Below are 27,947 nucleotides of genomic sequence, written 5' to 3' on the forward strand. Positions count from 1 at the left end.
GAATGGGCAGAGGGTGGAAATAACATAAAAACTGGAGGGCAAAAGGGGGCAAGAAAGACAACAAAGAAATGAGAAATGTCTTGTTAACGAACTCATTTAATACAAAAAAGAAACTCATTTAATACAGAAAACCCAACAACGATATATCTCACACACCCCAATCGTGTGACTCTGTCTGGTTAAAAAACGCGGCCGGAATCTGCAACTCCCTCTCTCTCTCTCTCTCTGCCAAAACCCAGAGTTTCACTACACTTTCTCTCTCTACCGAAACCCGTTTTTCATTATTCTCTCTCTAGAAAACACACACCCTTTCTCTCTCTAAAGCAGAAGCCAGAATTTTGCTCCCAGAGTTTTCACTACTCTCTCTCTCTAAAGCAGAAGCCAGAAGAACATAGATTTCATTACTCTCTCTCTCTAGAAACACCCACACTAGGAAGCCATGTGGGAGTGTTCTTAGAGGCATGGCGCTTTCTGCTACACCAACCCCAATTATTCATTCCGTCCCCTTTTCTCCATAAATTCTCCTTTGCGGTCCATGGAGGCGTATGTTTGGCGGTTCCCCGAACAGCTCTAGCGAGTTTTGCCTCCAAATTTGGCGGCTGCTCCTCTATTTTGCATTTTGTTGCTTCAAATCAAGAGGTAAACTCGTTTAGGCTTCTCCTCCTTCTACTACTCGGTTAAATTCGGTGCCATTTCTGAGTAGAAGAAGCGAGTTGATTTGAAGTTTTTGAATTTACTTTTCTTCGATTCTTCGTTTAACTCGATTTTAGTGACTTATGCTTAGCTCTTGAGTGCTGGAATTTGTTTTCATATCCTGTAAATACTTTAGTGCCCTTGATCATTCAAGTTTTATATGGGATCACTATATATAAAAAATTCAAATTAGTCCTTAAAGAGTTTCTCTTCAGAAATCGTCGGAAAAGCTTGATAATTTGAGTTTGATCAGGGAATCATCTACAATGACGAGAGAGCTATGGAGGGTTTGATTAAGAAAAGGAGAAATTTGTATGGAGAATGTGTACTCTTCAACTGAAACGGTTGTCTACTTCATTTAGGACTGAGAGTCCACTTCCTTCCCTGTATTCATTTCAAAATTGTTTGCTCTAGGTTTACTGATCTACGGTTAGTAGTATGTGAAATAATGGGAACTTGTTTTCCTTAATTTTTATTATTGTTGAATTTGGTGGATTAATAAGAACTAGAGGCAGTTTTTAACAGAGATCATTCCCAAAGGAGAGCTTTTTAATTTTATATCACAATTGACCTATAACTAGAAGAATCTCATGTTCATAATTTAGCAAATATTTAAGTGCTTTTTAATTTTAAATCACAATTGTTCTATAACCAGAAGAACTCACGTCCATAATTTAGCAAGTATTTAAGTGCTTCGTTACTTTTTTAATCATTTTTTGTTCGTCTTATTTAAGGGGTTTCAAACTTAGTGCTTCATTCTCTATTTGCAGAATATATTTGGGATCTTTTGAGTCCTATTATTCGTTTCTTTTATGCTTCACCATGGTTTTTACTTGGGCTTTCCTATGGTTTCAACTAACTTTGTATAGGGTGATTAATTGTTGCAAGTATACAACAAGTATCTACATTTTCTGCAGGTTCATTTTCTAGTTGAATTGAATTCGATTTTGTAAGTGTTGGCTTGCTTTTCAAGAGGCTTTGCAGGATTTCATGCCATTTGATTCCTTACTTTGCTTTGTCCTTTCAGTTATAGCATTATAAATTTCTACTCGGCAGTCAGTCCTGTTTTTTTATGGGTAGTTCAGCGGTAGGAATCGAACTTGATATATAGCGTTGCCACATGTCAGCTGCTAACTACTCAAGCCCAAGCCCGATTCCCAGCGATCGTCTTTTACTTTCTGGAATGCCTAAACTATGAAAATTAGGTCAAATTTAGTCAGAAGGCCTTCAATATTTTGCATCTTGGTATTAACTTGCTATCAACCCTGAAGAACAGCAGGCCTTGCCAAGCTCTCTCTAGCACTTTGATTAATCACGGAAGGATACAATCAATAGTATCAAATCAGCTGCAATGTCAGTTTGTTAAAAACTCGGATCTTAAATTCGCAAATATGATGAACCTTGATTTAAATTCGACTTGAAAAAACTTGAATAGCCAGCTTTTCAGAACATCTTATTAGCGGAAAGAGCGCAAAACCTCAGGAAAACTAAGAGAAGATGCTTGTGTTTTCATAAGTTTCCTTTTGTCAACAAATTGGAATGTTCAAACAAATGAAAGATTTTTCCTAGTTAATTAAACTCCCTGTACAATTGAACAGGTGGATGATCTGTTGTTCTCTTGTGTGAACTCACTGCAAATATTCAAAACAAAGAAAGAACTCATAACATGGACTCATCAGATGATCATCATGCCCCTAAGAAAGGTGTGAAATACCCTTACGAAGGCCCCGGGGCAATTCCCCCATTACCCCGTGACGCTCGAGGCTCTCTTGAAGTGTTCAACCCCTCAACCTTCTCCACTCAGCCTTCCTCAAAGGCCACACCCAAATGGTCAATTCCCTTCAGTTCTTGGCAAAACAAAGCTCCTGAGAACAATGATATGTTTGATCTCAATCCGGAAAAGCTGACAAAGAACAACACATTTGATTCAAAAGAACACGAAAAGCCTGAAGTGGAAGATGTCGGGTCATGCATGACCACTAAGGAGACCACTAAACCTGCCACCAGTACTGGATCTTTCATGAACAAGAAAGAATTTTACACTAAGGTAGGAGGAGAGGGTGTAGGTGGGGGCATGAGTGGAACTCAAGCAAAAGACGAGATCAGGGGCACAAATGGAAATCATGGTAAAGACGGAGGTGAAGCTGGAATGGCGAAACGAGCAGCAGAGTGGGGTTTGGTTCTGAAGACTGATGAAGAAACAGGGAGGCCTCAGGGCGTCGCGGTGAAGAAGTCGGGAGAGGCTGGGCCCTCGCAGAGGAATTCGGGGAACTCGATGAGGACTTCGGAGGAGTCCGATGGAGGTGTAGAGAGAGGTGGGATCCCCAGAGTTTCCAAGGATCTGAAGGATGCATTATCCACATTTCAACAAACGTTTGTGGTGTCCGATGCGACGAAGCCAGATTATCCTATCATGTATGCAAGCGCCGGATTCTTCAAGATGACGGGCTACCTGGCCAAGGAGGTCATAGGGAGGAACTGGTAAGCATTCCATTGGATTTGCCCCTCTCTCTCTCTCTCTCGTCCTTAGCTTAGCCACTTCCGTCTCGTCCTTAGCTTAGCCAGTTCCGTCTGGTCATAGGCACCAAATGCATTTTCCACTGTAAATGGATAGTGCAAGTGGCACAATGCAGGTGTATACGCACCCTAACACCCAGATACAATGTTGTAATTTCCAATCCTACTGATACCGTCCATTGCTATCTAATTCTCTAATTTATTTAAAAAAATAAAGAAGGGATTGTCTTCCCACTAAATTACCAAAAAAATAAAAAATCATCGCCTACCCAATACGAAATAACCATCACCTTTGTATCCTAACATTGTAGCATTTGCACCAAGGAAATGCGCTTTATGTCATAAACTTTCTAAAATATTATTAAAAAGGAAAAGTTAAAATAAGACCTAGACTTCATGAAAAAATATAAGGCTGCGACTCAAATCTCATCAAACTTGCAGTTTCGGAGTAAAATACCTTCAGATCCATCGTCTCTCAATGGATATGAAAAAGAATTATGATTTGAAGCCCTAAAAAATGTATCTATTTATAGATCTCTAAGATATGTACCTTTTTTGGGGTATAAATTTTGTAAAGTGATTTACATATGGACCTTAAAATTTTTTTTAAAATACGAAATACTTTTTTTATAGGCAGAAATTACAAAAAATGTCGATCAACCTATTTTTTTTATTTTTTATTTTTTATTTTTTTTATTTTTCAAAATTGCTTATGGGTCTTAAGATGGAATCCCTGATCCGAACCGTTTTTTTAAAAAAAGTTTTTTGTTATTAGGGCAGTTCCCCAAGTTTTACGCTACTAACAAACAAAACTAAAAACGAAAATTAAAATTCTCTCCAAGGATGTCTTAGGGGTAATTTTGAAAACAAAAAAAGTAGTTAGGTTGACTTATCTTTTTTTGGTAATTTCCACATATAAATAGATCATTTCATATTTTGAAAAATATTTTTGAGTCCGTACACTCTATTTCATAACCAATAAAGATCCTTTTGGAAATATTTTAGGTCCGTACATAAATCACTCGATTCCATAACCAATAGTAGAAATAAATTTTTGAGTCCCGGTAGGGTTTTCATGTGCCGAATGAAGTTTGATGTGAGGCTTCACTTTTTTTCTAAAACCTAACCGCGTCCTTGTTAACATGATTAAAAACATGTGGAATGAGCCATTTCACCTCACTTTTAAAAATCATTTTATTTAAGTACTCCTCAGGAATTTTATAGAAGTACCTTGTTTTGAGTTTGTAACTATGAGCAAGCGAGTTTATTTTGGTAAAAAATACCTCGAGTAATTTTTCAAAAAAAATACTTCAATTTATATTTTTACTAAAAAATTACCTGAGAAGTACCTCAATTTATTTTTGTTACCAAGAAATACCTCAATTTTTTTTCTATACCTCATTTTATTTTTTATTACCAAAACGTATGCCACTTTATTATTCATACAGAAAATACCTCAGTTTCTTTTAATTACTAAAAAATACATCAATTTATTTATTTTACCAAATGCCTCAAATTATTGTTTCTTACCTTATTTTACTTTTTATTACCAAAAAGTGCCTCAATTTATTTTTTACCCAAAAATGCCTCAAATTATTTTTTCTTACCTCATTTTACTTTGTATTAACAAAAAGTACCTCCATTTATTTTTTTTACCAAAAAATACCTCAAATTATTATTTTTGCCTCATTTATTTTTTATTACCAAAAAGTACCTCAATTTATTTTTTTTACCAAAAAAAAGATGTACCTTACTTTTAAAAATCATTTTATTTGAGTATTCCTCATGCATTTTATAAAAGTGCCCAAATTGTGCTTGTTTTGAATTTGTAACTATGAACAAGCGAGTTTATTTTGGCAATTTGACTTATTAAAGCTACTTGAGTCAACGTATTATATGAGTTCGAAACCTAGAACACGCTTTTTCAATTAAAATTCTTTCTCTAAATTTGAAACCTAGAAAAAATGGGGAATAGTTAGGTGCATTTTGGTGATTTGGCTCCACTTAAGTTACCCAAGCCAAAAACAAAAAAAAATGTAAATTCCGAGTTCTATACCCTTTAACAAAATTCTAATAAAATATACAAATTGTGCTTTCGTATTAGGCCAAAATGGCCCTTATTTGTTAAGGGTAAAAACTTAGGATTTGTTTAGTGTTGCTCTTTAAATTATTTATGCTATATATTTATGTTTTAAAATCTAATCCAACTTGTTTAATATGACTATTTAAGGTATGTTTGGATCTATTGATCATCACTGAGAATTTCTTATTTCAATAAAGTCAATCATGATAATGAACTCTATGTTTTATATAATTATTTGAGATAATCTTATATGTAGTTTTAGATATTTATGGTTTGGAAAAGCTATTTTTAGTTTATTGAAATTAATTTGCTGAAAATCATTTATTTTTTAGTGAAAAATGACTAAAAATAGGTAAGAATACCAAAAAAGATGTATAATTAAATGATATTATATATAAAACACTATATATACCAAATAATTAATAAAATAATATCATTTGAAGTATATAATTTTAGATGAGATAGTGAGACAAAATTAATTATCATCGAACATGCCCTTATTCTTTAAAATTTAATCACATTTTTTAACTTATACTATATTTGATTGGCGGTCAAACTGATTTTGTCTAAAACAAACGTCTCTTTGGTCGTGGTTGCATGGCGAGTTATATTGTTACATAACACTGCGACATGTAAGAAATTCCCACGGTAACCATTTTCTAAGGGGAGTTATTAGTGTCGGAATGATTAACCGGACATTGGTCTAGAAGCGGTTCAATCAACCTAATTAATAAACCTGCCGGTTCAATCATTGGTGGTAAAAAAAGTATTAAAAAATTACAAAAAAAAAAACTAATAAAATATGAAATGTAAGTTGAAAATTAATGAAAAAATGAATTTTATAAAATTTATTTGGGCTCAGAGGAATTTTTGAAATTTTTTAAAAAATAAAAAATATAAAAATAAATATTAATGGCCAAAACAGTTTCCAAGTTTTTCCATAATGATGGAAATCATTATAAAATACATTACAAACAAAATCTCTTATTTTTTGGAATTTTTTATAATTTTTAATTTTTTTTTTAAAATACATGGTCAGTCACCAAAACCGGAACCGTCTAGTGACCGGTTCCGATCTCGATCGGTTACTGGTTAGCACGGACGATTTTTCCAACAACGGTTACTAAGCATGACCTAGGAGTAGACACCGCAACCCGTCCTAAGAATTTTGTACCACTAACTGTTTGAAAATTCTAAGAAGCCCATTAAAAGCATGGAATTATTCAACAATGAACGGAGATCCTATTTTTAAAGAAGAAACCATGCTTATGTTTTAAGGGTGTTCTATTAGGAGTATGTTTCAAGATATTAGTGGGGTGGTGTAAGTGGAGGGATTGGAAAATTAAAAAGGTAATTCAATGGGGATTTGGGCCCTGCCTTTTTGGTGACAATGAAAAAGTGGTAGTAAGTAACTGGGGATTTGGGCCCTTATCTTTTAGTAAGAATGGAGTTAGAAACCTCATGATGGAGTTCGGCGATACTACCGTTAAGGTCCTAAGCCATTTTCAATTGGGTCCAAGTTTTCAAAAGCTAGAGTCATAGGAGCTAATGTAGACCACTTTTTACTGTGTTCGTAAGTCCTAACAAAGCTAGCATTGGACCCAATCCCGGCTCTTGTCTTTATAGAGCCGGCTTGAGCCCAGCGCTAACCAGGCCGAAAGAGGCCCTAGCTCATGTTCGACCCTAGCCCTATTCGGGCCTGACCTAGCTGCATACAATCCAATACATAAAAAAAGAAGAAGAAAAGAAAGGCCACGACGGGCTGGACCTATTGTGGCTGTGGCCCTGGGTTGGCCCGGCCCTACCGTTGTGCGGTGATGGCCTGGCTATGGCCCAATCTTTAGGCCACATATTGATCGACGCCCTAGTTTTTTATGGCCTGCCAGGCCTACTCCTAAATGATTAGGAGGAAAAAAAAACGTCCTTATTACCAAAATAGATTTCATATAAATAATGTGATTATTAGTATGATATTAATCAAATATTTTTTCTTTCTTTTTTTCCCAGCCGCTTCCTTCAAGGAGCCGGAACGGATGGTGCTGAAATTTCAAAGATCAGAGAGGCATTGCAAGCAGGGACCGGCTACTGCGGAAGATTGCTGAATTACAAGAAGGATGGCACACCCTTTTGGAACCTCCTTACCATCTCTCCTATCAAAGATGAGAGCGGAAAAGTCCTCAAGTTTATTGGGTAACTCCTTTATTTCATTTATTTATCTTTTCAGATGCACGGCCTCTTTAACTAAGACCCTATTTGCACGATGCACAGTGCACAAAACTGAGTACTAAGTGCAATTTATGTAGTACTCCGTGTGCATGTGTTGTGGGGAATATAGTGCACATTATATGGGTGCGTGGGTGCACAATGCTTGTCGGCCACTTTTCAAAACAAAAGATTCATATAATTAACATGCCCATTTGCCTCACTTTTTAATGCAAAAGGTTCATAAAATTTAGATGCCAATTGCATCACATTTTAGCACAAAAAGTTTATTTAGGACTTGGTGACAATTGGGGTGATTAATATGAACTAATGTTCCCTCTCCCATGCATATTTTGCAACTTCCCTGATGGAGGGATAGGTAAAAAAAGACTATCAACACCCTCACCCTTGTGTGCAGTTACAGATTTCGATCATGGTTGAAACAAGAATAGATGTGAACATTTCTTTTCCATACTTGAATTCGGAATTCGGTTGCATTTTCGTTAACAGCTGGCCTCATTCAAGTTGTGCTGAAAATTTTGCCAAAAATTTCCTCGATTTCGTTTATAGTTTCCATGATTAAACTGGTTGGCCATCGATTACGATGCTTTCTCAACCATGGGCATACATTGAACTCTACTGGTTTCTGTTAGGCATCTGAATTGTACTTCTAAAACATAAATTCGGGCGTGACCTGGCCTTATTTTCAGTAAAAAGTGTCGGTTCTTGAGATGCTTGCTTTTCTGTTAGCCCTGTTTCCATTTTTCAGTCATTTAAGTGCTTGGGATGTTAGCTTCCCAGTTTCTAGTGAACAATCAGACTTCAGTTCTTGTGATGTTATGAAGATTTTAAAGCATATTGTTTTGGTCACTAATATGGTTTAAATGTGATTTTCTACTTCATTTCCTTGATTTTGTTTAGAGATTTGTTCAGTTTCTGTACATACTCCGTTTGGATTCTTGCTTCTTTTTTATTAAAACAAGGGAATTCGAATGGAGTACACCTTCCTATGGTATGATCCACGTGGTTCAGAGTAACAGCATAACCGTGAGGTTTTCACCGTCCTATGAATGGCTTGCATGGTGATGGAGGGGGTTGGGTTAAACTGAACATGACCTCAACTGAATTGTAGGTCACCACTTCTTCCATCACCATCCATCCAATTGAACAGATGGTGATAAACCAGACATCAGTGTTGTTATGATCATATGGATTATACTATATTTTTCTCCTCTAGGGATACTGCCTATTGTTTTGAGAAATTCTTGCATAAAAAGGACTAAATTTGCATTAACCTCCCCTTGAATCTCTTCTCAAATTACTCTTTATCTTTTATGGCATGCAGGATGCAAGTGGAGGTTAGCAAGCACACAGAAGGGGCAAAGGATAAGACGGTTCGCCCTAATGGATTACCAGAGTCCTTGATTCGATATGATGGTAAATAACCTAAATAGCTCAAAATATACATTTTAGTATGGTTTTTGCCAAAAGATATTATGCTCTCGCTGGAGTATGCTATCTATTTACTCCCTCTGTAAAACCTCCTCTAGGGTTAATTCTAGGACCCCAAATTCTGAGAATGTCAATCTCTTCAACCCATAGATTAATTAATTTAAGTAAAAAAATTGTGTATTTCACCCACTATACACTTCAAAAAATAATGTCTCAAGATTTATCTATCCTATTTTTAGTGGGTGTGAACTATTTTTTCTTTTTGAGAATAACTATCTAGTGAAATTTACATGGTTCCCAAAATTTAGTGTTGCAGTCCTCACGTCTACGAGTATAAGTAGGTTGAGCCAGGCTGCATTAGAGGCCTGTTCCCGTATGACCTGGATTCGAGGCCCATCATGTGGCTTGTTGGATTAGGCCTGGATTTGATGGGTCAGGCCTTAATATAAGGCCCAATAGGTTCTGTTATGCGACTTTTCATTGATCTAATGATCTGGCACGAATATGTTGGGTGGACGTTCTACTCCATTGATCCAGGTTTTGAAATACTGGCAAAACCTCTGATCGTTTGTAACTTTGGGTTTGGAATTCTCATAATATACAAACTTCTATGCCACGATCTCTTATGTTTAAAGGAAAACAATCGGTCAACTAGGACCATTTTTAATACGGAAAAATATACGATGAGGCCATTCACCTTTCGGATAAGCTGGTCATAGTTCATTGACTGTTGGATGTGAAAAGGTGTAGTTGCATTTATTCTATCGACAAAGCTCAATGCTCAAAAGAATTTTTCTTGAATTTTGTGACACACTTAAGTTATCAGATTTCACATCGGATTATTATAAGTAATTGTAACCTCCTTGCACCAAAAGTGAGTAGTCTCATTGTATACAATCCCTGTTAATATTTGATGTTAAGAACAAGTCAAGGCGTGTTTGTATGGACCATAATTCTATTACTTTCGTATCATCCTTGTGTACAACTTATATGGTAAATGGAAATAATGGGAGTGAAATAAAATCCGTGCTATTCGATAGTGCTAACATGGATACTCCTAGAGCCTGTTTGGATGATATTTAAATTTATTTTGATATCTAAAATCAATATACTCTGAATAATGTTATTTTGTTAGTTGTTTGGAATATATCTTTAATTGTGTGTAATTTTAAATAAATATTCAAATTTTCAGTGATTTCCAACTTTTTTTAGGTATTTTTGGCCAAAACTATATAATATTCAGCAAATTACTTCAAATGAAGTAAAACCAAATTTTCAAAAAAGATAAACTTAGTATTTATGAGTGTAGATACACAGGCACGTCCAACATAAAAGCTGGGAGTCGACTTTGTATGTACCAAACTTTTTCAAACTAAAATTGATCAAATCATGTACTTTGCTCTCACATATGATCTGCTTTGTGATTTCTCTTCAAAGCTTAGTTCACGTTTCATGTGTTATGTCGTTTGCTTCATTGTGCAGCTCGACAAAAAGAAATGGCAGTGAGCTCGGTGTCAGAGCTCGTTCTGGCGGTGAAGCAACCCCGTGCACTGTCTGAGTCCACAAATCGGCCTCGTTTCATGCGAAGATCTGAAGGCGGTGGAGAGCAGGTTCGATCTGACCCAACTTTGGGAAGGAGGAACTCGGAGAACATAGCTCCACCAAGAAGGAATTCATATGCTGGTATAACAACCTCGATTCCAAAGATAAGTGAGATGCCCCAAGGGCCCAAGAAGCCCCGCAAGTCCGGATTGCGATCCTTCATGGGGTGGGTGGCCCTATTTTTATAAACTATCATACATTTCCATGTGAAAACGAAGTCGAGAATAATACATTTCTTTTGATAAATTACAATGTAAGCAGTCGGGATTTTCTTGCTTTCAGGCTTATCGGAAAAGGCCACTCACATGTGGATAATGGAGAAGCTGATGTTGTTGCTGAGACTGAGGAAATGATGGATAGTGATGATGAAAGATCGGATAGCTTAGATGATAAAGTAAGGCAAAAGGAGATGAGAAAGGGTATAGATCTTGCTACAACACTTGAACGTATCGAGAAGAACTTTGTGATCACTGATCCAAGATTACCAGACAACCCCATTGTAAGATTTCAAGCTCATGAAGCTCATTACAAATTGTTGCAGAAAAGTAAGTTTGGTTTAGGTCTCTTTATTGTTGGCCTCAACTAGCTTGAATTACTTGATCACAATTATTACTAATTTAATAAAATAATATAGGAAATACGACAAGATGCTTTTTCCAAAGAAATGACATTAGTATGACAAGATTTTCTTGCTTTTCTTTTTTTTTTTCTTTTTTCTTTTTTTTTAAATTAAAATGGTTATTTTGTTGTTGAAATTACAGTTTGGTGATAAACTGTGAGATAACCTTTATTAAAGTTTGAGCTTTAGATATACTTAAAATTGATGAGCTTTAGATTTTATTACTATTTTTATTTTTGGTATTATTACGCAACTCCCTTTTACATTATTTCTTTAACTTACTTAACATCAAAATTAATTGGAGAGTAAATAATTGTGCCTTTTAATACAACAAATGTGTCGCACCCCATGCATCTAATTTGACATTTAATCGCAAGTAGCAATTGCGACCACTTTGAAACAAAGATAAATAGTCTCGTAGTGTAAAATCCCATATATAATTTCACATCTAATGGCTAGGATTGATCGTAACCTCCTTACATAAAAAATAAATAGTCTATCCCAATATTTTATTTTTAACGAATTTTTGTTTTTTATTATAAGTTTTAGGACTTCTCGGCCTTGTACATTACTCGGGTGAGTCCACTTGACTCGCCCATGAAACTCGGCTTGAGTCAGGGCCAACTAATAGGCGGGAGCCCAGTTACTGGTTTAAAGAGACTTCTCCGTTATGATGCCTAGTAACTAAAGGGCAAACTTTCTATGTTTCCCCTACAACATAAAACTTATATGCTTCCCTTTATCCAGCAGTCCATTTTGAATGGAGGGTTAGGATTGTCCCAATCAAAATGTCACGTCTCTATACTATTTTATTTTTAATTGTTTTTTTATAAACTATTTTAACATCAATTTTTATACGTCCAATCCTCTATTAAACTCGCACTAGCGGAAAAAAAAATGTCAATAATATAAAATGACTAAAATACTCCTTAAAGTTTCAAAGGATATTTTGATCATTTTATTTTATCGAAAAATTATTTTTAATATTTTTTTATAGGTGCACTCCAATGAGAAAATATCGCATACCAAATTTTCTATTCAAACAATTTGTATAAAAAAAAACTAAAAATAAAAGACTTTGAAATGTCGGATCTAAGATCAAACATTGAATGACTCTCTTGATCAAAATTGTACAGCTGGATGATAGGAGAAGCATAAATCTTCTATGTTAAAAACGTTTGCCGTAACTAAATATTCTTATTTAACCTTTCCCGTAACTAAATATGCTTATTTGTGTAAAATGTTTTCAGATATTCGCTTCTGATAGCTTCTTGGAGCTAACAGAGTATAGCCGAGAAGAGATACTGGGAAGAAACTGTAGGTGAGTTTCCGAAATATTTTATATATCTTTTTGTTTATTTTTCGTATTGAAGATGATGATTTATGCTTCTTCCATTATTCGATTCATACTCACCACCAGAAGAAAGGAAAAAAAAAAAAATCTTAACCGAAGTAAATCGCTTTTTCCATATATTTATTACTTGATATAGAACCATGAAAGTAAGCTCAAGGTAGGACTGCCGTAATAAAAAAAATTACCACAAGGTTCATCACCGTCCAATACGGTGATGGAGGGATAGTGGTTCCCCAAAGATGTTATTCATTCGATTGCACGACCCACTCTTCCTTCATCACCGTCCGACTTTAGAGTGATGACCCTTATCCGACCTTTACAAAAGTGTAACATAGGTTTCTCTTTCTAGCCCTTCTCCCTCTCTCTAGCGCGTACTCTGTCTCTGAGAGAGAGAGTGTGTGTTAAGCTTTTTGAATATGGAGGAGTTAAAGAGAGAGAGAGGGTTAAGCGTTTTGGAAATATGGAGTTAATTGCTTTGATACAACAATCTCACAAAAACTCCTCTGGTTTAGCTTCCTTGCTATACACTGAAAAACAAAAGCTAGTAGAAATTGCATTGTACGATGGTGTAACAAGGCATATAGAAACAACCATGAAGCATTCTCATTCTAGAAATGGTAGGAAACTGAAGGAACAGATAGGAAACTTTGGAGATACACAAAATAAAATATCATGGGAAAATTGATTTGAGAAGATCACAAGAATGCTTAATGTTGAACATGTAAAGCCATAGGTATTTTTACATTATATTAAGAATTGGGGATTGCTGTTGAAACTTTCATGTTTCTATTCGGACTAAATCGTCTCGATATTCTGACTTTTTGAATATATATTTTCTATTACAAAATTGGACTTTTGTCATTGATCTATGCTGTTTATTAATAAATTTTTAAAATGATTGTTCGTTACATTCCTACTATTTGGTGTTGGTGGTGTTTGCCTCTCCTAAGATTTGCACAAAAATGTTGTCATTTACAACAGGTTTCTTCAAGGCCCTGAAACTGATCCTGTTACTGTGAGAAAAATAAGAGAAGCTATTGATAATCAAACGGATGTTACCGTGCAATTGATAAACTACACGAAAACAGGTGTGCTCACCTAGTATAACTTTTGTTAAGTTACCTTGAAGAAGCATCTAAGTTGATCTAATGTTTCTTTCTGCAAACCTCCTCTTTTGGGTTTCAATGTTTGTTATGAATTCTAAATATTTGCTCTTGTAAAATTTGTTGCCCTTTGGCTTTTGGAATCGTTTTCTCAAAAGTCACAATAAAGGTCATCTTCCCAGCCAGTTATTTATCAGAATATGTATTCAGGTGAAGAAGGGGACATTTGCACTCTAGTTGGTAGATTTGTTATGCATATATTAATAAACCATTATATATCTATAAACCATTATATATCTATATATATAGTGCTTGTAGTGCTTATCTAGCTATCTATTAGCATTCCTTTTATCATACGACTGGTTTATTCTTTAGCAGCAGAAATGAGATTACTTAAAATTTCATGCCATCCATAGTTACTCTTTATTCTCTTCTAAAACAAAACGAATTGTTCAAAATGGTGTAGGGAAGAAGTTCTGGAATCTTTTCCACTTGCAACCCATGCGTGACCAAAAGGTGCATCAAATTATTTGTCCTCAATCCTTTTGTTTGTCTTGCTAGTTGAAGCATGTATCCTTTTTATTAATTTGAATTATGTGTGTTAGGCAACTAAGTCTGAAAAAGAAAAAAAGAATCCTAAACGATTACTTCCAACAGGGTGAAGTCCAATACTTCATTGGGGTACAACTGGATGGTAGTGAGCATGTCGAGCCACTTCATAATTGCATTCCAGATAGAAAAGCTAATGAGAGTGCAAAGCTGGTATGACTCCACCTTGGTTCTTTGTCCTGTTGTGCTATGTGCTAATGCTTATTTTATGATGTTACTAGTGTCGTTCCTAAAGTCTCCCCAATATTCACTGGTTTTGTTTAAAAAGAAAAAAAGTAAAGAAATTTATCCTGGCTTTAGAACTCTTTTGAAAATTAAAATTATCATGATGCAATACTTGTTGCTGTCACTTGGGGAAGATGTGATGATCAAGTATGATTAGCTGAAAACTAGTAAAATATCTTGGACAGGGCTATTTCTTGCAATTCATGTATGTGGTTTTCCTTAACATAGCTCTCTCCTAGTGTTTCAATGTGTGACGCTAGTGACCAAGTTCACCTCCAATGAAATGCATTCACGCTGCTAACTTTAATGTTCAGGTGAAAGAGACTGCTGAAAATGTCGATGAGGCTGTGCGGGAGCTTCCAGATGCTAACTTGGTAATGGCTCATTTAGTCAGTCATACTTTTTTTAACAAGGAGATTTAATCTGTCATACTTACTTTTAAATTTTGGATTTATATCACTGGTGACTTATATTGAAGCTCTACAGAAACCTGAAGACCTCTGGATCACCCACTCAAAGCTGGTCCTCCCTAAGCCTCACAGAAAGGACAATCCATCTTGGCGAGCAATCCAGAAGGTAGATCCTTTCATGTTATAGTTTTTATTGGTTTTTCTTAAGCCTACAGGTGGAGTTAGTCCTTAAAGGAGACTTGAGGGTCATGGACATTGCCAATTTGCCATTTTTTTTATCACTCTCATGTTAACTACTAATGCTTATTTTACTGGCACAAATCGGCAAGTTGCATTCAAAGATAATCTGAGTTCTTGTTTTGGCCTACTGTTGAGACCATGGCCTCAAGATCCAAGGCCTTCTCTTATGGACAACAGAAGAAATATTTGCATTTTTCAGCACACAAAGTTTGCTTTAGTACTACTTTGCTGCAGACATTGAAGGAAGACCATCCATAATCATGATAATTGAATTAAATCTCACAAATATCATTTGCATATGCAGCGTAAAGCAAGCTACTCATATAGATTTCTTTTGATTTTGTTAATATCATGAACTCTCTTTGCATGATTTTTTGTTGTTTGTCTTTAATCTGCAGCACAGAAATGTTGGTGTTTTCCTTTCTTGGGAAAGATACTTAATGTTGTACAATAACCATTGTTCTTAGTAGTGTGCCTACCTGGTAAAATGAGAGTTTGAGCGTCCCTTCATACAAAACATACTGTAGCCAAAAAAGAAAGAACTAATGCTCAACTGAAAACACTTTCATGTTTTCTTGCTGTGCACATAATATCTTTGGCATCATAAAATTATTCACAGTGACTTTTGTTCGTGGTGTTATTAGTGAGTGCAACAATCATGTTTGTCTTTTATCATTTCACTTGAAATATTTGTTGTTTTGTAATGTCATAGAAAAAGACGTGGTTAGCGTCCGGGCAGTCCGCACGGCAACTGCCCATCACCACCATCCAACACCAATCTCCAACAAGTTGGACGGTGGCAATGGGGAGTTACTATGTGGACTGCCGGCATATAAACTTCTTCCTATAGAAAAATTGTAATTGTATACTCTTTATTTTCTAAACTCAAACATAAATGAGATCTTTCAATGGGTTCCTTACCTGTATGTTATCATCAGATTTTGGACAGTGGTGAAGAAATAGGCCTGAAACATTTCCGACCTGTGAAACCATTAGGAACTGGTGACACTGGCAGGTTCGTAATTTGATTGTGCTTTCTTTGGCCAGATGTTATTCAGATGTTTTCTATTTTTCACATTATTGGTCTTGATTTGTGATATTTACTTTCATTCTAAAAAAGCGAAAATCACTTAGGCAAAATGTATTGCAATATTTCTTGGATATTGTTGTAATATAAATGATTAATGAACATTTTATTTAGGGTTAATACTCTTTCGAGTAGTAAGCTGGTGTAAAAAACATTCATAATTCCTACAGAATGGATGAACAATCCTTTACCCAGTTAGTTCCTGAAGAATGGACCATGGCTTTTCCATACACTCTTAGCATTCTAGCTGATGGGAATTTTCCATGTACGAACACACTTTCTTTCCATTCGATTTGTACTCAGGCACATGGCTTGCTGGTTTAAGGACAACGGAAGTCTTTGGTGTGAGCATATGAAGGAATGTACTCTCCAATCCTACGGTTCTATTTAGTATCATCTAGTGTTCATTCTCATTGTGGTTAAATTCTTTGGGGATATTAGATGTCATGTCATGTTCTTAGGTCAAAACAAATAGAAGTAGTGGTAGTAGAAGCAGCGGAAGAAGAAAACTGTTGTTTAGTAGGGTCAAGGAAATGGCATGAGTCATTGGAGTTCAAATGATTGTGATTTTCTTACCAAGCTTCAGCATTGGCTGGAATATTCTGGGTGCCTCTTTGAATGCCTGGGAGCATAGACAAAAACTTCGACCAGTAGTGGTCCCTGCTTTTAGGTCACACCTTAGGCTACTCAAAAACAAACCAACAAGGTTGCTGTTGTACATTGGGTTGGGGTCTCTATGGGTCCATTTCATAGAAAATGGGGGCATGAGTAGAAGCATGATAATAATTAGGGAGGTTGGATTCATATAATTTTGCCATTGTGCGTTAGGTTTTAGAAATGTGGAAGGGTAAATTCTGGTGTAGCTGGTAAGTATAATTGTGGAAAAGAGGTTCCAACTGATTGATAATGAGCGTTATTAGGAAATTTTGCATAATGCTTGTGGCAAATGGTGTTACTCTTAGCTAGTAGCTCCAGATGATTGGGACATTCCCTCTTGTTCTTAGGGAATATATTAGAATGGAGCTAGAAACATCAGGTTTGTCAGAGTTCACTTAAGATTGAGAATTACTGAACATACAGCAAACAAACACAAATAAAAACTTCTTGGGCATCTTTGATCGCGACATTGATGGCAGCAGCAAGTGACACTGCCAGTTGCCTATCTAGGTCTTAGAGTTTAGGGCAAGAGACAAACGGCCCTTTGTATGGATAGTTTTCAGGGTAAGTATGGTATGGAGATTGAGGGGTTCAGGAATTCTTTTAAAGTTTTGAAAGGCTTGGGGGTGCTATGGTGAGTATGGAGTTCAAGAAGTGGGTAGGTACTAGATTTGGTTTAAGGAAGAGCATTGAGGGCTAAGCATTTCAAAATTCTAGCAGTTGTAAAAGAGGGCCTCTGTAGTATACTGTTTTTAAGGAGATATTCTTGTGGAGGTGACGCTTCTGTGAATGCTAGGTTTTTCTTCTTCCATACGTTTAGATGGATGAATGAGGATATGGGAGATAAAAAGCTCATTGGAGTTGAGAGTGAAAGCCACACAAAGTGGTTGGAGCACAAAGCAATTTCTTTAGATTCTTCCTCATTGGTGGCAGCGAGGACAATTGATGTGAAATTAAGAGAGTAACTTATGTTATATTTGCTAGCTCGGGAGTCTAAATGTGATATTTTGGGTCGCATGTGCGAAGTTGATTCTTTAGGTTTACATAAACATTGTGTTTTACCCCATCCAATAAAATCAGTAATCTGAATGTTTTTCACTTTTTTTGTTTTTCCTTTCTTGGTATGGGATTTGTCAGAACATACCAGCATTTTATTTACTTATCTCCCTAGTGCTACAACATTTCATGTCATCGTTACGGATGTTCTCTGTGCTGCCTCACTCTGGAATTTGGAAATACTCCTGAAAAAATTGACTTTGTTTATAAAAGGTGGCTCAATGTGTAGCATACGACATTATACTATCTTCCAGCTCTTTCTTGGGGTAGCTGAAAGTGCTTTTATCATGAAGTTCCACTTTTTTTATTTAGGCCTCTGTCCACTGTAAATTATGAAAATTGAGATTTTATTTCAATCTGAAATTCTTGAATTAGTTTGAATAATTATTGCACACTTGTTGAACTCGTCTTTGGGCTGTGTTTTTCAGCGTTCATCTGGTGGAATTATGTGGAACTGGAGAGTTCTTCGCATTGAAAGCTATGGATAAGAATGTTATGCTTAACCGTAATAAGGTCTGGATTGCCAAATGCTTTTATACTTTATTCTAGTTTATGTGCAACAATGCCCATTTCTCAAGAATTATCAAATTGCATTTCTTATTTCTTAGTTCGCAGTAGAGGGTCAATGCTCATTTGATGTATAAACAATCTGCCTTCTCTTTTCCAGGTGCATAGGGCTTGCGCTGAAAGACAAATTCTGGACTTGCTAGATCACCCCTTTCTTCCAGCTTTATATGCTTCTTTCCAGGTACAAGTCATTTTGGTTGGCTGCAACCAGATATGCTTTTGTAATATAGAACTGGACCGAATCTTGCATGGACCTAACTGACCTCTGGTTTTTATATAGTTGGCATTCTCAACTGATGCTTCGATGACATTTGTTAGTTGTATGCCATTCATTAAAGAAAGTACAGAACTTTAGATGCACTGTCAGCAATTCCCCTTCTGTTCCAGCTTGTTTATCTTAATTTCTTCTCTCGTGAACAGAGAACTTGGCAGCTATCCTTCTGCATCCATTTCTTTTTCTAGATCATATGTTACAACTTATGAAAAGTTCAGGCCCGATTTGCTACATTCATTTGAAGTTCATTTTTTTTCTTGTTTTCATCTTAAAGAAGTTTAACATAAATATTTATGTTCAAACATTATCTAGATGCTGTTTTACTGAGTTTTACATAAAATTATTTTTATCTGATGGATATTTTATTAGGAGGAAAATTGAAATTTACTTTTTGATACCTTTTTGCAGACAAAGACACACATCTGTTTAATAACGGATTATTGCCCTGGGGGCGAGCTTTTCCTGCTTCTAGATAGACAGCCCATGAAGGTCCTTAAGGAGGATGCTGTTAGGTATTATCTTCTTTCTCATAATCGTTAAGGAATTTTGAGCTGTGTCTATTTGCATTAGTGTTACCCATGACTTTCTGTTTCCTTTTTGTTTTGTTTTTTGTTTTTTGCTTCTTCTCTGTGATGCTTTCTATCTTTCCATACTTAGCATGGGAGGAAAAGGAAAAATATTGAATCTAGTACTTAGTTATACACTCTCATCTTTTCATACATAAAAAATTCCCAAAAGCTCAAGACAAAATACTGCAGAAGACATATGGTTCGCCGGACATGGAGCACTAGACCCATTATTAGTCAAAATTGGATTTCGAAGACCAATTTATTGCAAAGCTGCATGATTTTCTCGATAACGACTTGGTTCAATGGCTTTGGAAAGAGAGACCCTAGTAGGTTAGAAAATAAAATGCTCTAGTTAGTGTTTAATCTGAGCACTTCTGAACGTGTACTTGATCCCAATTGATGTTACTGTATAAATTAGTGCTAGTAATGACTAGTGATCTTAGTTTGCTGATGTGATTTGGTACTCTTTCACTACCTTTGGCACGTACGTCGATTTTTTTCTAAAAGTCTAGCTTTGATTATTTTCTTTGACGAAGAAAACCATCACAAAGAACACCTGCTGAGGAAAAGATAGCTAGCCATCTATTTGGAGTAGTTCCTTTTCTAGTAAAAGGCACCTATGTCAACATTTTACACTTTGTGAAAGAGTCTTAAGGAATAGGGTTGCTTCAGAAGTGGCAATTCTTTGCTCATCCTTGTGTCTTTGAATCTAGTTAAGAAGTGTCCCATGGAGTATGATATCTGGTAATCTATATTTAAAGCATAGTGAATTTTTAAATAAAGAAAATCCAACTTCAACTTCCCCATTTCACTGGTCTCTTTAGGCATACCTCATTGTCGCATTCATTTCTTTGTCCTCACTAACTGGAAATATTGAATGACATTATTTCTGAAGCTATCATCTCAAGTCTTCTGATCATGTACTCAGAAACAACGAAGACTGCACCATGAAATTTGTATTATGATCAATTTATATCCCAAAATGCTTCAGAATGAATTCTCGATGCCCATATCTGTTAGCTTCATTAGGTTCTGGATCAGAAATTGCTTATATAGTATTCTAGCTGTCCCTTTCTGAAGGAGTCAATGCATGTTTATTCCTTTTCCTTTGAGGATTTAACTCTCTCTAAGAAAGAACTTAACTAATGAAGTTACGATCCTATTGCAGATTCTATGCAGCAGAAGTTGTTGTTGCTCTAGAATACCTTCACTGTCAAGGTAAAAATCAGCTTGCCTTTATACTATAGAGGTAGAATTTCTTTGAAAAAATAATTTTCACTTTGTTTTGCTACATTAACAATTTCTTGTGCTGTTCTAACTGTTGCCTCTTTTTATCATTGGTTAAGGCTCGTCTCGCATAATTGTATTAGTTTTTTTAAATGGCTACTCATGCCAAAGATTGTGATGAGAAAAGTATAGTTCAGTCTGGTTATGACTTTAGTTTCATTTTATACAAGTGGATCTGATCCCTGTATCTATGTCATTTCTTCTATGATGAAAAATTAACTTCCCAACATGGGTGAAGCCAGATGTGACAAACACTATTTTCTTTCTTTGAGACCTCATCTACAACTTTATAAGTACAGATGTTGGTTTATGTTTTCAAGTGGAAACAACAAGCCATGCGTTTAGGTCATACAAGTAAGAAGGAAAAAAGAAAACGTGACAAAAAGGAATGCCTGGATAAATAAGTGGGAAGAGGTTGACAGATAATCAAAATATTTTTTTGTTCAAAATAATGCTTATAAAAAATAAAAATCTTAGGAAACACATGTGTTTCCTCAGTTATTTATACATTATTGATTTAGTTAAACATAATATTGTTCACCTGTCCATGTATTTTGTTTGAGCTTACACTATGCATGTCTCAAAATGACTAGCCAAATAAGATGGGTTGTATGGTACAGGATTTTAATTATATGAATGATGACACTAGCTTTGTAACTTGTAATCATTTGGGCAGATGGTGTTGTGTCTAAAACATAAGAAATAATCATACGTATGGGCTCATGCAGCGTTTTCACATTTTACCATATCTTTGTTTATTGCATCTCCAGGTATAATCTATAGAGACTTAAAACCTGAAAATGTATTACTTCAAGGCAATGGCCATGTATCACTGACAGACTTCGATCTATCATGTTTGACGTCTTGCAAACCCCAGGTACAAACAATATCTACTGATTTGTTAAACATCTATCCTCCAACCTCTCTATTTCAATAACCATTAGTTTTATCTAAAAATTATTGCTATAACCTTTTAGAATGAAGAACTATTTTCTTTCTTGTTATAATATGATGAGTACATAAAATTATGCCATTTGGTAACAACATGAGTTAAACTTTATGGTATCATGGTTAAGGAAATAAATTGCAAAAACAAAGAGCAAATTATTTATTTATTAGTAAATTTACAAATTGAGTCTATCCTTTTGCAGCTTTTGGTTCCCAATCCTCCGGACAAGAAAAAACATCATAAGGGTCAACCTGCTCCCATTTTTGTTGCTGAACCTATTCGTGCATCAAATTCTTTTGTGGGAACTGAGGAGTACATTGCACCAGTATGAGCTACCCATCTTTCTTTCTCTAAATCATAGATTTATGGTAGATGGAGCAAGTGACTGCATCTGATATTGAATGTCTTACAATGAACTTTTTCCTTGACTCATTATCTTCATTTCTTAATTATCTTATATGATCTCACAACTAATCCTAGCTTTCTAAGATTGACATGACATTTTGAAAGGTTTATGTTTCTTTTCTTTTAATGCAGGCAATGTCATTGAGCTAATTATGTATGCTACCTGAACGTCCATCCACCTCATTTGCTATCTTACATGTGTTCAAGTTTATACTTTGTGAATCTTATTTTTGACTTAATGTTATTAATATAATCTTTGTTGCAACTTTATAGATTTACTTTGAAAGAAAGTTTTCTTATCCTAGTTCTCATTCATTTCACTTTATACTTTGAATATGATGTACAAGCTTGTTGGAGAATAGATCCTTTTCATGTAGTAGAGAATGTTTCAATTTTCTAATTACCATATTTTCCTTTCGGGATTGACAGGTCTGCACAAAGTAAATACATCTATTGCATCTAATAGACTGCAATGGAAGTTAGAAATTGAGCTATTATCTTTAGGCAAACTTTATCCACTAAGCCAATTGTATATCATCCAATGGAAAAAAAGTGTTTTAAGGGGCGACTCTTGCCATCCAATGTGAGAAGTTCTAATTGTTAACAAGAACTATTAGTCTTAGCTTCTAGGCAAAAACAATTTCTTGCTTGTGGTTCTAGAAAGTTACTTTGCAACAACTTATTTCACAAGACTAGTTTCAATGGGAAGAGGGTTGGGCATGATGGAGTCACTTCTGCCTATCCAACAAGCGATGTGGGGGAAATGGGAATGTGCTATAATGCAACATGAAAGAAACCAGGACAGGGGAAGAAGTCATTATAATATTATGCAAGCCGTATGATATTTGCATAAATATGAGTTCTTTGCAATGCAGGTCAAGCAATCCCCTTTGCAGTTCCGAAGCAATGTATTACTTTCAGCTCACATGCACTACTTTGTCCGGATTGATCAATCGGAGATGGCTGTGAAATCCACTTCTTAACAGATGCTACTTTCCTATGTGATCTGTATATGCCCCTTGTGCTTCTGCCGGAAAGAACTAAAGCCTTACTCAACACAGGATTCATTAGTTTGCCACATGATTAGCTACCATGTTACCTGACGTAGGAAATGGTATTTTGAGATATATCAATCTTTGTGCCTAGCGTAATCAATTTCTGAATAGATCCAATTCAGGCTCCCCCTCGTGTGCCTCCCATTTCTGCTGATTCCAAATAATGAGCTAGATTCAAGCTCCCTTTATAGGTTCTTAGAGCAATCCCCTCAGCATCTATAGGTTCTTAGAGCAATCCAACATCCTATAGGTTTATAGATTCTAGCATCCCTCTATAGGTTCTTAAAGCAATACCTCAGCATGTTTTATCCTTCTGAGAGAAATTTGGGAAGGAGAGAGAGAGATGATTTCCTTGTTTCTTTGGTGACTTTTGATGGTTTCTAGTGGGTTGGCAATGTTTTCCTTATCTTGCTAGGTAATGCTATAGGCTTTTTGTCATTTTCTTTAACAAATAGACAAAGCGTGTTAAAGGGTTTTGGTATGTTAAGAGTTCCATGTCTTCATTTTTATTCAAGATTAACTGAAAGGTTTCTACAGTAGGTCAAGAAATAGTGTCAATGAAAAGCTTTAGGGCTTGGATTATTCTAATTACTTCAGCAAAATGATGTTTCATTGCAAGCAGGTAAAAACATATATTTATCCACTAAGAAACTGGCCAGACCTTTCATGAAGTTACAAACCTATTGGAAAAATATTTAAAATAAGAAAAGATTATGTATATCCTTTAAAGAGGAAAATATTAGATTTTAGTTTAGGTATGGGTTTGTATTTTCCTTATAAAGGGAGTATATGGAAATGAATAAGAACATAGCTAGTTTCCATTTTACTAGAGATTTGGAATTCAAATTTCGGGTTAAGGTTTTAGTAAGGTGGATATTATAAATAAAGGTGCTATAAGATATGCAGGGGAGAGAGAAAATTAGAAAAAATCCTCATGTTATATCTAATAAAAAATATTATTTATTTATTTATAACATTTTCATTATTACTTGAGCAATAATTATAGATAAATTGCTTTGAGAATTTCCCTAGTGATGCTTACAATTTGAAAAGTCATGGCTATAAAGAATCATGCTTCCTTAAAGTGACAGTGATCTTTGTCTCGCTAGATCTTAAACATAATTCTTCTTTTGATTATAATCATGTGCAATTTTGTTCTTGATTCTATTAGATCATTAACGCATATTTTCTAGTTTTCCTATTTTTCCGAAATGAATAAGAAGTGGCTCCACAACATCTGCAAATGACTTTAATGTCTGGTATGTCTGAAGTTTTCAAATTATTTTGCAGGAAATTATCACAGGTTCTGGCCACACAAGTGCAGTTGACTGGTGGGCTCTTGGTAATTCCTCTATTATCTTTGGAAAAATACTGTGATACTGTGTACCTCAGTTATATTTTCGTTGCCATACTGCTTTAAGTGTTGCTGCACATACTGTGATAAAGCAAGTTTATAATCAATGGCTAAACAAGAGGAGCATATGCACCGATTGGATGGCTAATTTCATCTCAATGCTTGCATCTTGACTTCTGATGTTACTTTTCAAGTCAACTTCTGTCTTTGTCATTTCTATAATACTTGTCCTTAATATTTGGAGAAAACTCGTCGAGTGACATACACAGTAGTAAATGTTAATTTACTTTTGGAAAATTGTTTCATGCGGTATGGACAGCATTTCTACATATGCGGTCTAGAAAGTGTAAAGCATCTGGATGTAAGTACGTGTTCCACCTAAAAATAATGGAAACTAACAGTCCAAATGTTTTCTTATTAGAATTGTTATTTCTAGTTTTTAAAATTTATTTAATTTTTCATATTAATGATCTCCATGTTAGAGATTACATGTCCTTAAAAATTAAGCCCTAAAATCCATCTCAAAATAGATTTATTAAGAGGCCCGCATTTCTACATATGCAGGCTTGGCTGCATAGAAACCGGGTCCTTTAATTTTTGTCGAGTGAATAAGTTACCCTGGCTACAATCAGTTTCATAATTGTGATTATAACAACATTGGCTCAGGTTTTAATTATACTGCATGGCTGCAAGTATAATCGGATTATCTTGATTGAGTGATTATCCAAACTGTTTTCTTAGGCATTCTTCTCTATGAAATGCTTTATGGCTACACACCGTTCCGAGGAAAGATAAGACAGAAGACATTTGCAAATATTCTTCACAAGGATCTTAAATTTCCATCTAGTACACCGGTAAGTTATTGTCCAGATTGGTGAGTCATTTCTTTTGTTGATAATAAATACTATATAAGTACAGATGGTCATTGTTTTCCACATTTTATTCCTTCATTCAGTATACTTATAATCAAATGGTATTTTTGTCAAAGCTTAATGGTGATTTGTTTAGATTCGAAACCTGAAATTTCAACAGAGTCTACCGGTTTTCACTGTCACATCAAGTTATTTGCTTTCACCTTCCAAATCTTATCTTTCCCAATTTCGATAGCTGATCACAGATTTTTTTCAGCATCAAAACCATGGCATTATTTCTTGTCTCATTGGTATAGTTTTTATTGGTTGTCAAAGCCAACATGGTTCGGCTACTTAAAACTTTTACATAGTCTTGATCTCTAAACTGACCTTGCATTATCTATTTTTCCTCATTTACTCTTATTTCTCTCCAAAAACAATCAAGTTGACCCTAAAAGTTGCATTTTATTTTTTGGTTAAAAAAAGATAAAAGTCGTGGAAGCAATTCTTTAAGTGTGCAGTAGGGCTCCAGATCATTGGAATGGTAATTTTCTTAATGCGAACAGTTTGGTTTGTCATGTATTGAAACTTTATTCAACAAAACTAAGTGTCCAACTCGCTCAGTTGGACTCATATGATGTAAGTCTCTGAGGGATCAACCTTAAAGAGGGAGTTCCTGTGGATTGTTTTATTTCTCAAGGAATATAACATATTTTGGATGTGATGTTATGCTGATGTATCATTCTTTATGTATGATTAGCCCATGTTTGAATTCACTTGTTTATTTGTATTCATGCAGGTAAGCCTTCATGCAAGGCAGTTGATGTACCGTTTGCTGCACAGGGATCCAAAAAACAGATTGGGTTCTTCCGAAGGAGCCAATGAACTTAAGCAACACCCATTTTTTCGTGGAATCAATTGGGCTCTTGTCCGGTGCATGGTTAGTGCACCAATCCTTACCTTAGTAATCAATTGTTACTCGTGTAAGATTGATATGCTAGTTCTTTTTGTATGCATGAATTACCTCCCTGTTTTGCTTTGAAATTATTTTCTAAACTCCTTGAATACCATAATGCTACTTTTAATTGCAAAAGTTACCATATTTTATTATCAGAGGTATAGAGGATAGTCACCGGAAGCCGCGAGTTTCTGAAAAAATTTTCTAACCTCCACATTAGAAAACTCAAACGAGACCAAAAAGGCCATAAATGGGTGCACCAAACTGTGGCAATAACGTCATTGTTTTCACACACCCATCGAAAAGAGAGAAGTTACCCAGCTTGGACTTCCACTATTAATGGGGAGCCCCATTTTTTCACCCCTGCTTATACTTAAAACACTGCTGAAACATCCATGAGACTACCAACAAAGAAAGATCCTTTTCTTCTGTTCCCCTCAAAAAGGAACTTCTGTAATGTGCTATAACCGCTTAAGACTGCATTTTTTATTGACCATAAAGGTGAGAGTGATTTCATTGACATGACTAGTGACTTCTCCAAATGGGGCCTAATTAATCACAAAAAATTTATGAAAACTATTTTATCAGTCTTTTCTTGAAGCTTAACAAAAAATCTCCACAAAATTGTCCTTTTTTTTTGAAATTCAATTTATTTCTATTTCCACTTCTTGGACAAGTAGATTTTTTTTCTCCTGGTCTTTTGGCGATTTTCATATGTAGTTCTGCCTCTGTTTCCTGAGTTCTTAAATTAAAAGTTTATTTTGTCTCTAAACTACCAAGAACTTGCCAAATTTTATTTCATCACTTGCTGCCGACGATGCAGGTGAAAAATATAATTTTAATGATAAAAACTAGTGATACAAAATGGAGATGAGCTTATGAACCCAAAAATATTTTCGAAACTGGATAGGAGTGGACGCATTTTCTGAATGTTCCTTGCAGCCCCTCAGATAACATGGAAGTAGCTAATGTAGATAGTTGAAGAATATTATATAATTGTGATTTCTATAGTACTGATTCTTGCCATGGTTCCACACTTTGCTTGTCTAACAAATCAAGATTACCTTGACTCGTGCTTAAATCAAAGAACTGAGTTCATGATTTGGTGATAGAAGGTCTTTGTCAACGCGACTATTATGTTTTTGCACTTGGGCAATTTAATTCGGTTGGCCTTAAGGAGAAATCTAGCATTGCTTTGTGTGTCCACCTGAGTGATTTAATTGAGTTGGTCTAGAAAAGAAATCTTACATTGTTGATGTTTTCAATAACTTTAATTTCCTGAAAATTTCAGAGCCCTCCTCAACTTAATACACCTCAAGGAACAGACAAAGAGGCCAAGGAAAATGTCAAGGACAGCTTCCAAGAAAAAGAAACACTCATTGATATACAGACCAATGTCTTTTGAAAACCTACTGCAATTTCCTGGTAAGCAAAAAATCTAAGAATGAACCATCTCTGAAGTTTTAAAATGAATCAGTAGTTTATGTACATAGTATCGAGAATGTTATAGAAATTATTTGCTAAGCCTTTTACTTCTTAAGTTTTCACTATTTATTTTGATTGCAGAATCAAATACTCTTTATGGAAGCAACCCTACCAGGATATGCTTGGATCAATCTCCAGTTCTCCTTTCATTGAGAACATAGGTGCTTGTGATGTTACTAAGGATGTTTATTTTTTTGTTTATTGATTTATTAATTATTTTATATGGAGTGTTATGCTTTTCCTGACTTTTTTCATTAAGTGGAATTTGAAAGTTTGATCGAACA

General features: G+C 35.3%; 1 protein-coding gene across 1 annotated transcript; it reads left to right on the forward strand.

Moving 5' to 3' along the window:
* Positions 1-173: 173 nt before the first annotated feature.
* On the forward strand, positions 174-27,947 carry PHOT1 (phototropin 1). The gene is made up of 24 exons (XM_011628910.3): positions 174-639; positions 2,292-3,174; positions 7,301-7,483; positions 8,841-8,932; positions 10,430-10,715; positions 10,832-11,048; positions 12,419-12,489; positions 13,504-13,610; positions 14,092-14,141; positions 14,283-14,387; positions 14,774-14,833; positions 14,946-15,035; positions 16,048-16,124; positions 18,338-18,422; positions 18,577-18,657; positions 19,159-19,262; positions 20,488-20,537; positions 21,377-21,483; positions 21,758-21,880; positions 24,306-24,357; positions 25,111-25,223; positions 26,020-26,160; positions 27,470-27,603; positions 27,745-27,947. The coding sequence occupies exons 2-23, from the start codon at positions 2,360-2,362 to the stop codon at positions 27,581-27,583; spliced, it is 3,123 nt and encodes a 1,040-aa protein (XP_011627212.2). The 5' UTR covers positions 174-639; positions 2,292-2,359; the 3' UTR covers positions 27,584-27,603; positions 27,745-27,947.

The sequence above is a fragment of the Amborella trichopoda genome, chromosome 8 (genome assembly GCF_054954075.1).
Source record: "Amborella trichopoda isolate Santa Cruz 75 chromosome 8, AtrichopodaSantaCruz75HAP2 v2.0, whole genome shotgun sequence".
Classification (NCBI taxonomy): Eukaryota; Viridiplantae; Streptophyta; class Magnoliopsida; order Amborellales; family Amborellaceae; genus Amborella; species Amborella trichopoda.